At 36.5% G+C, this 15,185-nt stretch overlaps 1 protein-coding gene across 1 annotated transcript; it reads left to right on the top strand.

Moving 5' to 3' along the window:
- Window positions 1-13,963: 13,963 nt before the first annotated feature.
- On the top strand, window positions 13,964-14,723 carry CTXN2 (cortexin 2). The gene has a single exon (XM_032593475.1). The coding sequence runs from the start codon at window positions 14,008-14,010 to the stop codon at window positions 14,251-14,253; it is 246 nt and encodes an 81-aa protein (XP_032449366.1). The 5' UTR covers window positions 13,964-14,007; the 3' UTR covers window positions 14,254-14,723.
- Window positions 14,724-15,185: the final 462 nt, after the last annotated feature.

The following is a 15,185-nucleotide window of genomic DNA, read 5'->3' as shown; positions in this document are numbered from 1 at the left end:
CTTCAAGAGTAAATATAGTAGAGGGCTTGAAGTACACTTTAAATGAAACAATTTAAGGCTTATGGGCTGTAAATTAAAGCCAATTAAATGAAACTTCATTTCAATAGATCACTCTGAACTGAAACATTTAGTACATTTTTTCTTTGCAGAAAATTTTACCAGCAAAACATAACATCTCATTTTCAATGGTACTCATCAAACAGACCAACATCAGATCATTATCTACACTGAAGTGTCATCGTGCTCAATTCTCTCATGAGTCCACTCACTTTAGATAATTTCTTCACTGTTGACAAAAATCCCATAGTCATTTTCTAATCAAATCTAATCGTCCTATTACTTACTGTACTCTCTAATCCTATTTCAGCATATTCAGCATTGGTACTCTCCAGAGATCAGATGGTAAAATGACCTAGAGGAAGAACTCTAAGAAAAGAAACTAGAAAACTAATAGAATGGTTAAAAAAAACACAGCACTTTAAGCCAGTCAATACCTAGTTGCAAAAGTTAGAACAAGACGATGAACCATTCATTTATAGCTGAAATTTTTAACTTGTCCTTTGGATTACATCAGGATTATAGAAATGGACTTCCAAGGGCCTGTGAATGCTCTGGGTTTTGAGCAGAATTATCTGCTTATATGTATTTTTAGGTAGAGGGCATATATTTCTTATTGTAATTTCAATCAATCTTAACCCTCTAAAAAAATTAAAACCACTCATACAGAACAAAAGCATAGGTAGCTAAAAATGACACTCAGGATAGTTAGGAATGTATTTCTTTTTAAAAACATTTTTAAGGTTTATTTATTTATTTTTGAGAGACAGAGAGCGAGTGGGGGAAGGGTAGAGAGAAAGGTAGACACAGAATCCGAAGCAGGCTCCAGGCTCTGAGCTGTCAGTACAGACCCCGATGCAGGGCTCAAACTCACAGAGTGCGAGATCATGACCTGAGCCAAAGTCAGAGGCTTAAACGACTGGGCCACCCAGGCACCCAAGTAGGAATGTATTTCTTAAAGATAAACAGATGACTTTTTGATAAAACAAATTATCTAATACCATCTTAAGTGAAATAGCATTTGGGTTAATATTTTAATGTCTATAACAAAAATAATTTGTATTTGTCTTTAATACATTTTTTAGAGTTCTGCATTTGAAAGTTGTAGTGTCGAATATTTGAGTAAATAGCAATATTTTGAATAAAAAGACCCAGCTACATTAAGACATTTTAGTTTAGAAAAAATAATCAAACCAGTCAGGTATGACATTGATTTCCATGAAAAGCTGAGGGTGACATGTTGGCCTAATAAGTTTGAGAGATGATCCCACCATAGATAATTTGAGAGCAAGAAGACAACTAGAGCCAGGGTAGCAAGAATTCACAGCAAGCAAAATTTCCTCTAAGAAGAATCCTGAGCTGGCTTGTTAAAGAAATTCTTGCTTTTACCTCCTTTGTGACACCCTCATTCAAAAGTATATTCATCAGAGTGGGGCTGTCATGTTCTTTAAATTTCTATAGTTACCATGTTTCTGAACAAGTTAGATAATCAACACTTCCACTCTCTGACATAAAAAAAAAGTCCTAGTCATATAAAGGACACTATGTGCAATATAAAAGAAGAAACAGAGAAACAAAATATTTTGAAATAAAGCTGATATGTAGTTCCATAAATTGAAAATTTCTTCTGCTAGCTTAACCTTTATTATTGAGTCATAATAAATTATATTCTATCTTCATAGCTAACTACATGATTGTTTTTTCTATAGTTTAGCATCTTATTAGAAACAAGTTTAGGAATGCCTGTGTGGCTCAGTTGGTTAGGTGTCTGACTTCGGCTCCAGTCATGATCTTATGGTTCGTGGGTTTAGGCCAAGCGTTGGGTTCTGTGCCGACAGCTCCGAGCCTGGAGCCTGCTTCAGATTCTGTGTCTCCCTCTCTCTCTCTGCCACTCCCCCACTCACACTCTGTCTCTCTCTCTCTCAAAAAAAGCATTAAAAAATTATTTTAAAAAACAACAAATTTATAGAATAGCCATATATACCCAAAAGGTAGTTAGCATTTTGAGCCAAAAAGTAGAAAAATAAAGGTATTTATTTGCTTATTTTTAATTTCTTTCTTTCATTTCTGATTTTGTGAGGACATTTATATGTGGACACACATTACAACAGGCAATTAAAAAAAAATAACATACCAATACCTGAGAAAACAAAATTGCAGTAGTCAAGGCAATAGAGAAAGAACACAAATATAAAAGCCTTAATATTTTACACAGGTACTAATTTTTAGTTGTTAATTTGACTTTGACATCCCTTGTAACTAAAAGAAAAGGCAAATGGAATCACTTACACGATGTACATTGTGTATAAGAGGAGAACATAACACTTACCTTGGGATGGTTTAAGTGAAGAGGAGAAGTATGAAAGTTCAAGTCATGAGATTGGCATTAATAGAAATGTTTTTAGGGAGAACTTATATATAGAATAGCAAGTGATATGTTGGGCAAGTCCAAGTCTTTATTAGCAACCCTATAGTACACTTAGAACAGGGCATATAAACTGAAGACTGTTTTATACAGAATATTTGCATATAAGCTGAAAATAATTTCAAAGCATAGTAAAGGCAATTCTGCTTGGGGGAGGTCTAAAAAATGCCACCCACATATTTATCTTTCTAATAATTTGGATTTCTCTGAAAATAAATCCTAGACTATCCAGAAGTATGGATTAACCATGTGCACATTAGAAAAGTATTCATGTGTTTCATATCTTTCAACAATTTTTTAAAACAAAAATTGAGCAGCAGGCCAATGCTGCAAGGACCTGAAATGCAGATGTTCTGGGTTTTATCCATTTTGCTATTCTTCATCACTTCTTTGGCAGTAGAGAATAAAATATATATCATTAATCTCTGTGCTTCTATAAAACTTGGTAGAACTTGCCATGTTGTCTTGCAATGTATCTCATCAAGGTCAGATACCAAAGATCATCAGTCTTTGTATCCTAGCATCTAGCAAAGAAAGTGGAACATAATGGATTTTTAATTCATTATGCTTTCCTGAATGAGTCATTTGCAGAGTTTCCAGAACATCACCACCATTCATATAGCTTGAAAAAGATCAAGATCATGCGCTAACACATACCTAGAAACCTAATATATAGTAAAAACTTTGCTTTGGCATCAATTCAAAAGCATTAACTAAAAGCACTGTATCAACTGATGTATAAATGGATTTTTTAAAAAACAAGAAAACCATCCAGAGGAATCTTCAAAATCTAAGTATACATGTGTCATGTCAGGGACACAACAGATCAGCATTTACTCAAATGATCAATGAAACAATGGCTCTATCCCACTTTTTAAACTGGGTAAGAATTAGATATGTAACATTCAGATTTGTAAAATCAGTATCATGAGCATAAAATCATGACAACAAATCCTTGGACTGAGGCCTATACATAAGCAGTAAAATCATATAATTTAGTTTCTTTCCATGAGCTTGGATTACAAAAAGAATGGGTGATTGCAGGTTATACTGTAAAAATATAGAGTGAAATAAACAGTGGTATGTGTCCGGACAATGCCAAATCAAGATCAAATGATTAAATTTATAAAGTTTGTTATAGTTGTTAATATTGTACAAACAAAATGGTTAACCTCTGAACTTATGTGAATAGAATATTCTTACAGCAGTCTAGAAACATACATAGAACAATAGAAGGAAGAAAACGACCTCCTTTCCCATACTCTATGAGTAACTGCATTGCCATAATACAATCTTTCTAGAACCTTGCTACTTGAAGCGTGGTTCCTGAACTCGCAACCTCTGGCATTGCCTGGGATCTTGTTAGAAATGCAGAATCTGAGACCCAAACTCACACTTGCTGAGTGAAAACCTGCATTTTAGCAAGATCCTGAGATGATTCATACTGATACTAAATTTCAAGAAGCACTGCTCTGGCATAGTACCAAAATAAGACGTGGACCTTAGCAAGTTTTTAAAAAAAGCCAGTTAAAACCTTGGTTAGGAACATGTTACTGGAATAACTTTTGCAGTCTATTGGTGGGCAGTTAGTTCACCTATATTATGGGGTGTTTAATGGTTTTAAATAAAAAAGAATAAAAATTTTTGAGTATAGTCTTATATGAACTACAAGTTATACATTGAGAATTTTTTATAAGACCATGAAATTTCCTGAATACATAAATATTCTGAATGACCATTACCTTGTCTTCACTTTATTATTGAATTCTAACACACCTTTACATGATGTGTTTTCAGCATTTTTCTACACAAACTGTGACCCAATTCTGCACCTACATTTTCCCCAATAGCTGACAATTTAATAATTTCTAAGGTCAATAATCAAGTTTTTAGAGAATCTACAGGCGTTTGTAACTTGAAGGTTCTGGATATAGTATCCAAACATGAATAGAATTGGAGCCTTATAACTGAGTAGGACAACACCCCTAAGTTAGGATGAGGGGAAAGGTTTTCTTGTTGTTGTTTTTCTTTTGTTTTTGTTTGGCTTTGCTTTCATTGAGGTTTAAGTTTAGATTCTATGTATTTAACACTTTAGAAAATGTGCCTTGCAACTACATTTGGGCTTTAATGGAGCATTCCTCTCTTGGTGTGTTCTATCTACTAGGTAGGTCTTACAACGCAATTTTTCAGCACTACGGACAGCGCCTAGACTCCTGCCTTAAAATGCGGGGGTGGGGCGGCGAGCTAGGTTGGGAGCTTGGGGAGAAGGATCCGGTTGGGTTTGCGTAGAAAAGAAAAGGTGAAGAGTAGGAGAAAACAACTCCAAATGACGCATGCAGTCCCCACTTAAACCAATACACTTTCATTCTCGTCTTTCTCTAATCGGATGAGAAGAAAGAAGAATTTAGCGTCTATTCCTTCACTGAGACTGCGGTCAACGAGCACAACAAAATGCCCGCGGTACAGATGCTGCTGCAGAAGAGAGGAAAACAAGGATTTTAACAATAAATTAATTAAATTGGCGATGAACTCCGATTGCTAACCTGCAGTGTGATATGAGTGAAAATGAGCACCTATTTTTTTTTTCTTTTTAGCAAAACTGAGAATAGATAGAGCCTGTTGCTGCTGCGGTGGCCGATTCCCTTCCCCCTTCTCATTTCCCAACTCTTCTCGGTCTCACAAACACACACGGTCAGATGCCTTCACATATACGCGCGCGCGCGCCAATGTTTACACTCTGCCACAACGAATAAATCAGGCACATTTTTCCTGCAAATACACGCGCGCGCACACGTACTTCACGAGCGCCCACGTCCTCTATCTCTCACCGACAGATACAGATATTTACACACGTAGGCCAAGAGAGCGCTAACCACGGTACTGTGACTCCACGCAGGTTCCCAGGACACGCCTTTTACATTGTTACCGAACCGATCAGCGAACACAGACAAACCTGCCAACACTTAAGTCTACTGGCTGGATTTCATCTCCATGGCAACAAGCATGGAAGGTGAGACATCGCTGCCTGCGAAGTAACTTTCTCCCCCTACCCTCCGCATTAACTGACAGGGTTCCAGTGCAGGTTCAGATGAGAAGCATGTCCTCATTCTCTTGTATTTATGAAGCTAAGGAGTGGGAAAGGAGGCTGGGGAGGGCGGGGGTGGGGGGTTGGTGAGGTGGGGGCAGGGGCGGGGGGTAGGGGGGCTCACGAATGGATCCTGCAGGTCTGGTCAGTTCAAATTCTAAAGGAGGATAGAGCCCTGATATTTCTGCTGGTGCTGGTGCTGCTGCCAAAAAGAAAAAATAAATTAAAAAAAATGTGTGTGTGCAGTTAGCTTGCTGATGCTATGCTTCTTTAGTTTAACATGTCCAAAGAGAACTGGAGACAAACAAGGCAGAATGATAATGACAGTCTACATTTCTCTAGTGAGACATTTTGAAAATTTTCAGACCAGGTTTCCAGTGTTTTGAAAAGATCGAATGTCAGAGTCCTTGGGGAGCTATGTGAAGATTCTCTTAAGAGGGAAGTTCTCTTAAGGTTGAAATCTGAAAGGTTGGTGGGGGAGGGAGGGTGCAATTCTGGCAGATCCTGAGGTTTTGGATTTCTGGGAAGGCCTGAAATGTTTGCACTTGATCATGATGAAGACATCTGGGTTTGTAATTTAAGGTTTTCCTTTAATTCCAACACATTCCATTCCTAATGATTAACTAGCTCTGTGCAGAAGCAGACTGAACAATGTTTCTTTTTCCCTGTTTACTTTGAATAGGATTTAATAACCTTGATGTAGAGTGGGGGATGTGTCTATGTGCGTATGGGAGGATTCATTATTTTTTAAGCCTGATATTTCTTATAGTTCTCATTCCATGAAATCATGAATATCCATATTATGAGCATTAAAGATTACTATATCTGATAACTAACATCAAAATACTTTTCACCAAGAACACCATATTCCAATATAATAGTTGTTATTTCAGATAAACTGTTTAGACTATCATTAATAGATAAATAAACCAAAGGAAAAAACCTGTTGATTAAAATGCCAGAGGTTCTTTTTTTAATGGGCATATACTCTTCAATATTGGCTTCTGCAGTTGCACATTGTTGCGTGCATACTATATGTTTCTAAAAAGTGAAATTATATCTTTCTAATCAGTAAGCTCATTCATAGAAGAAAAAAGTAACACAACATTTACATGTATGAAGGGCTATATATATATTAGGTATAAAAATACTATTTGCTTGACTACTCACAATGGTATCATTTGTATGACTGATCAAAGATAGACTTTGTTTACTGGTTACTAACTACAAAGCCATTGAATGAGATTTTGGCCTTTTGGTCTACCGGTATACTGTTGGCCCAATCCTATGACTCATCAGGACTTAGAAATCCCAGCTCCTGATAATTGCCATGAAGGAAATGATGTACCTTCAACTCAATTGCTCATTTCTAAAGGACCTAAATGTTGATCTTTTAACCCATATTTTATGGTGTAGGATGTTTAAAATGACTTTTATCACATAATTCTACATCTACTCTTTTTTTGAAAATTCATTTCTTTTTTCTCAACAGGGCTTATTTATCATGGTTTTGTAACCTCATGGTCTGAATGTCTCTCATTTTTCTATTTCCCAGTAAACAAGATATTAAGATGATGTTTTCCCTCTGAGGTAGGCATTAAAACGTCTGTTTTACAGAGCATACTGATTTGTTTTGCATTTCCATCTCTTCCATGGACTAGAGAAAGTAAAATGTATCTTTTATCCACATTGTTGAGTAATTTTGGATATCGTATTAATTATGAAGAAATCAGTGTTGTAACTGGAGACTTCTATTTATTTTTAACAATATTTTGTTACTAACAATACTTTTTAATCTAATTATGCTCTATATCAATAGAAAGGTACAAAGTTCATTGCACTTAGCAGTATATTCTCAAAAATTTTCTACCTGCTGTTGAAAGTATAAGTTATTCATTTCACAGAGCAAGTAAAATGGAAAGTTTGGGCAAATGTTTGAAAAATTTAGGCCTACAAATACTGGTATTTCAGTTGCTACACATATGGCTTAAATTACTAAGAGCATCTATTTGCTGAACACATTGTTAGGCAATTGCTTAACTATTTACTAATTTGCTTGTCTGTCCACAGCCTACAGCAATGGCCAGGCTTTTTTTTCAAGCTTTAAATATTATCCTTTTAGTTGTTTTTCTTGACTTGTATTTGGTTTTCATCTTTAGCATAAGGCAGAATTTTCAAATGAATATAAAAGTCCAAGTTCTTCCTTTTAAGATCTTAATAAAACCTCTGTTCTTTGTCACCCAATTTTTGGTTAAAAATGGAAATTTCCTAGTTCTTTGAACCCCAAGTATATTTACTTGGCTCTACTTTTAACAGCTGAATATATAATCCTGTCCTTATTATTGGAAATAAGTAGTCTAATGATCTAAACTTATGCACTTAAATTTTTGTTGAAGTAAAGGAAGTGAAACTTCCTTTTTGTCAAGTTTCTTTTAGCATTGGGCTTCATTTATTCATTACCCATCACTCCAAAACCCTCTTCAATTATTGTCCCCCCTGGACATTCAACTGAAGCTTTAAAAGCGGTGAAAAAAGTCTGAATGCCAAACCCAGGGTCCTGTTTTTCATCACTTGTTTCCATTACCACTGAAGAATTCAACACTGTTTACCAGCACCTTCAGAAACTCTAGCTTCCTTTGTTCCAAGTGAACTTCCTACTGCAGATTCACTTAGAACTCTGATCATTCCTTACACAACTCTACTAGCAGATCCTGTTTTCTTCTTGTAAGAGAGGGATTCTTTGAGGCTCATTGCTAGGCTTCTTTCATTTTCAATCCTTTTTGGTAACTGCAAATAGAACCTTAATGGGATGACATCAAAATTGCTTTCTGGATCCATCCAGAACAAGTAGATCTGGCTTCCTCCAGGATAACTCTTCAAATATTAGAATACACCTGTCATCTTCCTTGGTCTCCCTTTTCCTGAAAAACTCAGCAATTCTTTCCTTCTCTTAAGTTTTGATCTGTAAACGCTTCTATGTATTAAATTGTGTCCTGGAGGCATTCTTCCCCACAAACTCTATTTGGCAATAATATCCTTAAGATGTTTTCCCCACCAGTGATTTTATGCGGGACAAAATGAGCTGGATTAATTTATTTAAAACCGTTTATTGAGGCGTGCCTGGGTGGCTCAGTCAGTTAAGCGTTGGACTTTTGATTTCGGCTCAGGTCATGATCTCATGGGTTCTTGAGATAGAGCCCTTGTGTGGATCTGCGCTGACAGTGCAGAGCCTGCTTGGGATTCTCTCGTTCTCTCTCTCTCTCTCTCTCTCTCTCTCTCTCTCTCTCCCTCTCTCTCTGCCCCTCCCCCACGAGTGTGCACATGCTGTCTCTCTCTGTCTCAAAATAAATAAATAAACTTAAAAAAGAAAAAAAAAACCTGCCTGTTGATTGATGTCTATTATGTGCCAGATGTAAACACCACAAATTCACTAAGACCAGAACTAAACCCTTTGTTTACTAAATTTACACTTTGCTTGTATTTTCTTTATTTTGGTTGATGAAAACATTGCCTTTACACTTGTTCAGGCTTAAAAGAGTGGAGTCATCTTTGATACCTCTCTCCATGGCCCACTACCTTCCATTATTTGCCAAAACTATCCCTGATATCTTTATAAACATCTTTTGAACCCATTTCCTCTCCCACTCATCTACCCTGTAGTCCAAGCCCTCATTACTTCTCACCTGGAACATTTATTTCCTATGATGTCTCCCCTGAAATCTATGTTTATTTTGTCTCATCACCAAGCCAGTCAGCCCTTAGGCAAATAAATTGCAAACTCTTCCGGAGCGCCTGGGTGGCTCAGTCGGTTGGGTGGCTGACTTCGGCTCAGGTCAGATCTCGTGGTCCGTGAGTTCAAGCCCCGTGTCAGGCTCTGGGCTGATGGCTCAGAGCCTGGAGCCTGCTCTCTGTGTCTCCCTCTCTCTCTGCCCCTCCTCTGTTCATGCTCTGTCTCTCTCTGTCTCAAAAATAAATAAAACATTAAAAAAAATTAAAAAAAAAATTGCAAACTCTTAGCCTGACAGGAGATTTCACATTTTGGCTCAACCTACCTTTTCAATGTTTTGTTTCCCATACTCCTCTTTGCTTGTATCAAATTGCTCTGAACAAACTGCTCCTCTGGATAAATTCAGCACTTTTCTGCCTTCATATTCATTGTCATGCTGTTTCCTTCCTTGCATATCTAAATCTTCTGTTTTTTTTCAAGACTCATCTCAAATACAATCTTTTACAAGAAAAACTTTCCTGATCCTTAAATGGGTGAAATATCTATTTCCTCTAAATTTGTTGATTTTTGAATCTCTTTTTTCATCAATATGTTGAAGATAATACTACTAACCCTGTATGATTATTATGGGGATTAAATAGAATAACATATGTAAAGCAGTGTTTGGTATACAGTGTATGTTAAATACAAGTTTGCTCCTCCTTTCCTTTTATTGTCTTTGTAGAAGCCTATACCGTTTTTTTCCTGTTTGTGCATGTATCCTCTCCCTTACAGGCTAGAATCACTTTGAGTACCAATCATGTGAATCTTTCCAGGAATGTTCTTATTAATCAACCTGATAAAAACAAACAGAAACACTGAACTCTGAATGAGCTGCTGAATTTTGATACTTATCTTTGAGGCCAATTTTTTTTTGAAATCAAATAAAAGTTTTTTTTTATTCATTTCATTTTGACATTTAAATGTTAAATGTTTTTAATGTGTTTTCTGGATATTCAACAATTAGATTCTTAGGACCCAGAACTTTATTCTTAAAAAATTATATTTTTCAATAAATTTACTTTGATTCAATTAAAATATTTATTGGATATCTATGATATGCTGGGAACTGTAACCAGTACTTGAGAAGTAGGAGTTTTTCCTTTAAAAAGTAAAGTAGCTCAATTCACAGACTGTTTGAGACTCTCAGAACAAAGCATTATCTTGTATGTTAGATGATTGTGATAAAAAGTATAATTTTATATCTCTAACTAGGAAGATACTGTGTTTTAATTTAATATTGACAAATGAATTGAGTGTTTTATTGCTACAACTAGTAAATGCCTTTTTTTGTTTGTTTGTTTGGTCAGTCGATAGGTTTTATTTATTTATTTATTTATTTATTTATTTATTTATTTTTTAGTCGATAGGTTTTAATAAGAATAACAGAGTCTAGTGGATTAATCATTAAGAGCCAACTTACTTAACTCTTCTAATGATCAGCTATGACCCTGTGTCACTTTCTACATTATGATTTTTAAAAACATGTAAAGTTAACTAATATCATAATTTTACATAGTTTAGGCTGTTTCTTCATAATGGCAAAATGAACTCGGTAAAAAAAGTGCAGATTATGAAAACTGCCCAGATGTTTTCACTTCTGTACCACCGATTGTTACGTTTGGTCCTCAGAAACCAGACTCTGAGAGTTTAGTGTGAGGATTTTTGTTAAGTAGTGCCCTTGGGCTCAACACCTGTGGAAGAGTGAGAAAGTAGGCAGGAATCGGCACAAGTAGAGCTGTGACGTGGAACCAGTGACAGTCTTGGTTTACTCCATGAACAACTCTAGAGCTAGAATGGTTTTTTAGAGTTGCACTCCCTTGTGTCAAGATGATCAGGTCTTTTGCTCTCACATTAATCAGACATTTAAAACGGTCTGCCTTATCAGTTGGGGTTCCTGGGTGGCTCAGTCGGTTAACCCTCCAAGTTCAGCTCAGGTCATGAGCTCACAGTTCGTGGGTTCGAGCCCTGCATCAGGCTCTATGCTGACAGAGCTTGGAGCCTGCTTCTGATTCTGTACCTCCCTCTCTCTCTCTGCCCCTCCCCCATTCATGTTCTATCTCTTTCTCTCTTTCTTTTTCTCTCTCTCAAAAATAAAAATATTTTTAAAAAATATTTAAAAAATGGTCTGCCTTAGGAATTGAAGTGACCTTGGATGAGGCAGCTCTCCTCAAAAGGGGATACAGCCAAAGACCATCTGGTGGCAACACTCCCAGCTGCTGGGCATAAATCCTTCATGGAAGGGAGCCTGTCATACACACCACAGTGTCCATCAGTAAACCAGGTTTATTGCTTCCTCTTATATACATGCTCTCTGAAATTATCAAATGATATAGCCTAGCAAGGTCATGGCTCTAGTGAAGAAAGAATTCAGACTAGTTACTTGGCTGAATCAGTGTGTTACATGACAAATATTTGGTTCAGCATCTCCATGTATAAACATACTGCTTTTCAGTTTCTCCACTTGTTAAACAAATGAACCAGAGGATGTATGGATCTCAGCAAAAGACCTTTAACTGACAAAGCAATAAAAGTAGAAATTTCATCAGAAAAAAGTTCTAGTTAAGTCCCAAGGTCATTAGATATTCAGTCCAGTCTCATGTCTTCTACAAGATAAAGAGTACTTACAAGAGGTCGATCAGAGAAATCACTCTGAGCCACTTAAGTGATACTAAATTAAGAAAAGAACCAAAGTATAGTCTATACCAATATGTATTAGGGCAGAAAAAAATGATTTGATGGAAAGAAGTTTAACAGAGAAGTTGAAAACAGTATTTTTCCTTTTATTAAAAAAGTCAAATAACAGCATACCCCAGAATGTATTAAATATTCCTGACACTTAAGATTTGAAGACAAAGATAAAGCTGTTTTGTAATCCAACCATAATAAAAAGAATATCATTAAATATTAACTGGTTTATTCATTGGTGAATAACTTTGAAAGCTACAAGTTTTGTTCTTTTTAATTACCTTTCTTTATTCCTTACTTCCCATCCCTGTTCTGTCTCAGTGGTTTTCTGAAAATTGAATACAAAAAAAATCTGAAGGGTCGGTCATTTTAATAAATAATTCTTAAAAATTATTAGAAAAAGCAACAATAAAAGTGCAAACACTAGCAATCTATTATTCTCAGTTTTTAGATGATAAGCTATTTAATGACAGTCCTCTCAAGAAGGGTGGCTGTGTGTTAGTAAACTTTGATCTAATGAACTCATCTTAATTTTAATTAATTAATTAACTTAATTAACACATCAAGTGGGAAAATCTGTTTTTGCTTCAATCCAATATACACTTTCTTTTCTAATTTTTTTTTTAACGTTTATTTATTTTTGAGACAGAGAGAGACAGAGCATGAACAGGGAGGGGCAGAGAGAGAGGGAGACACAGAATCTGAAACAGGCTCCAGGCTCTGAGCTGTCAGCACAGAGCCCGACGTGGGGCTTGAACTCACGGACCGTGAGATCATGACCTGAGCCAAACTCGGATGCTTAACCGACCAAGCCACCTAGGCGCCCCTAACATACACTTTCTGAACAATTTTGCTGTAGTTTTAAAATCTCAGTAGAGTACAAGCTTAGGAGTAAGATTCTGGTTGGGAAGAGAACTGGGGAGCTCATTGTGAAGCTGAATGTTTATGGAAAACATGCTGTTTAACTTGGATTTTATGTCCATTTAGGGTGTTCTGAAAGCTAATGGGGATGGCGGGGCAATGGCTAATGATCCACAGCTACTGTTGCCTGCTACTTGCAGGATGCTCTGTTGGCTACGGCTCTTATTAAAATAATTTCAAGGGGCGCCTGGGTGGCGCAGTCGGTTAAGCGTCCGACTTCAGCCAGGTCACGATCTCGCGGTCCGTGAGTTCGAGCCCCGCGTCGGGCTCTGGGCTGATGATGGCCCAGAGCCTGGAGCCTGCTTCCGATTCTGTGTCTCCCTCTCTCTTTGCCCCTCCCCCGTTCATGCTCTGTCTCTCTCTGTCCCAAAAATAAATAAACGTTGAAAAAAAAAATTTTTAAAAAAATAATTTTAAAAACACAATTTACCTCTTTAAGAAATTAACATCTAGCATACAGAGTGGTAGTGGGGAAGAAAACACAAGTGCATACATCTAAAAGCCAAGAGAATGAAAAGAGAGACTTTATACCTATTTAAAAGGATCAGAATCTGTATCAAACAAAGTGGCACTGGAGACAGACCTTAGAACATGGACCTTAGAGAGCTTGACCAGCTCACACACTATGATTATTTATGGTGTTATCTACACATGCAAAAATGAAGTAAAAATTAGATGACAATTCAGTTCAAAGAAGTAGTGACTTAACCATCTCACAATGAATCCAAACTTCTAGGGTTCATTATTTGAATATTCACTTTCATATCTGATTTTATATTTAGTGCATGTAGGTACAGTTTCATTTGCCCACCGAGGCAATTCAGTAATTACTACAATAGAAATAGCATCTCCAGTGCTAATTTGATGCTGATCCATATCTGATGATGTTTTCACACATCTTTTGTGAGTTAAGTCAAGAGGGTTTGAAAACTGCCAGATTTTATAAAACAATTACCTGCTCAATACCGTATATGAATAACACTAAACTGAGTTCTATTTTGTATTTAGGCCAACAGGTGACTCCAGCAGGAATTCTGAAGAGCCATAATGATGTGACAGTGAATAATGAGTAGTACCTACTGTGGCAACTCCTCGGCTAAGATGAGCGTCAATGAAGTATCAGCTTTTTCGTTGACTCTGGAACAAAAAACTGGCTTTGCTTTTGTTGGGATTTTGTGTATCTTCTTAGGACTTCTTATTATTAGATGCTTCAAAATCCTGTTAGACCCGTACAGTAGCATGCCTTCCTCTACATGGGAAGATGAAGTTGAAGAATTTGATAAAGGGACATTTGAATATGCACTTGCGTGAGAGTTCCACCTTTATGGTTTTTTAGAGTTATGCCACTGGGACCCATGGACGATACAACTGTAATCTCCTCGAGCATGCTGGAAGAGGCTCACTTCATCCACTAAATTCAATAAACATGTATGGTTGGCCAAGTCATCTAATCTCTATGGACTTCAGTGAGGAAGCTAACCAGAGGATTTTTAATGTCCCTTTCAATTCTAGTGCCCTATGAACTCTGTGAACGTATCGGGAAACCCAGAGATCTGAGATGAATGAGGATTTAGGATGTTATGAAAATTTTTTCAGTTTAGGAGTCTCAATTCTGTGGTTTGAATTCTAATGTTGACTTAGCCAAGAAGCTTTATGACCTATAAAGCTGTCTAAGAGGAACCTTTCCATATCTACAAAAACAAGGATAAAGAAACCTATCCTGCATATCTTGCAGGAATGTTGACAGGACCAAGTGATGTAAGATGAATGTGAAAGCAATATGAAAACCATAAAACATTGTTGAAACATACCTTGCAATCATTTATTATCCTCATTGGTAATACTAATAAGGATTCTCAAACCTAAAGAAGCAATGGCTTAGTGTAAATTATTCCTTAATCAACCTTCATTCTCTTCATTTGATAAATGAAAAGATAGGATATTATTATAAAATTCTTAACAGCTACAAAATTTTGACTCTTTATGGTTATCAAATTGAGGAATATAGTAGGAGATAAATAAATACAAAACTATTTGTGTCACTTGAGAACACAGAACTGCCAAACACACAGAAAAAAGAATGACTAATATTTACTAAGAGTTTGCACCAAGTTGGGTGCTTTCCATTTACTATGTGATTTGATCCCCTTATGAATCCTTTGAGTTCAACACTACTATTTCCATTTTATTGTCTCAGTGTCACAGATGAGGAACTGAAGCTGAGAGAGATTACATAACTTCCC

This window comes from Lynx canadensis, chromosome B3 (genome assembly GCF_007474595.2).
Source record: "Lynx canadensis isolate LIC74 chromosome B3, mLynCan4.pri.v2, whole genome shotgun sequence".
Lineage (NCBI taxonomy): Eukaryota > Metazoa > Chordata > Mammalia > Carnivora > Felidae > Lynx > Lynx canadensis.
This window is presented reverse-complemented; position numbering and strand designations above follow the sequence as displayed.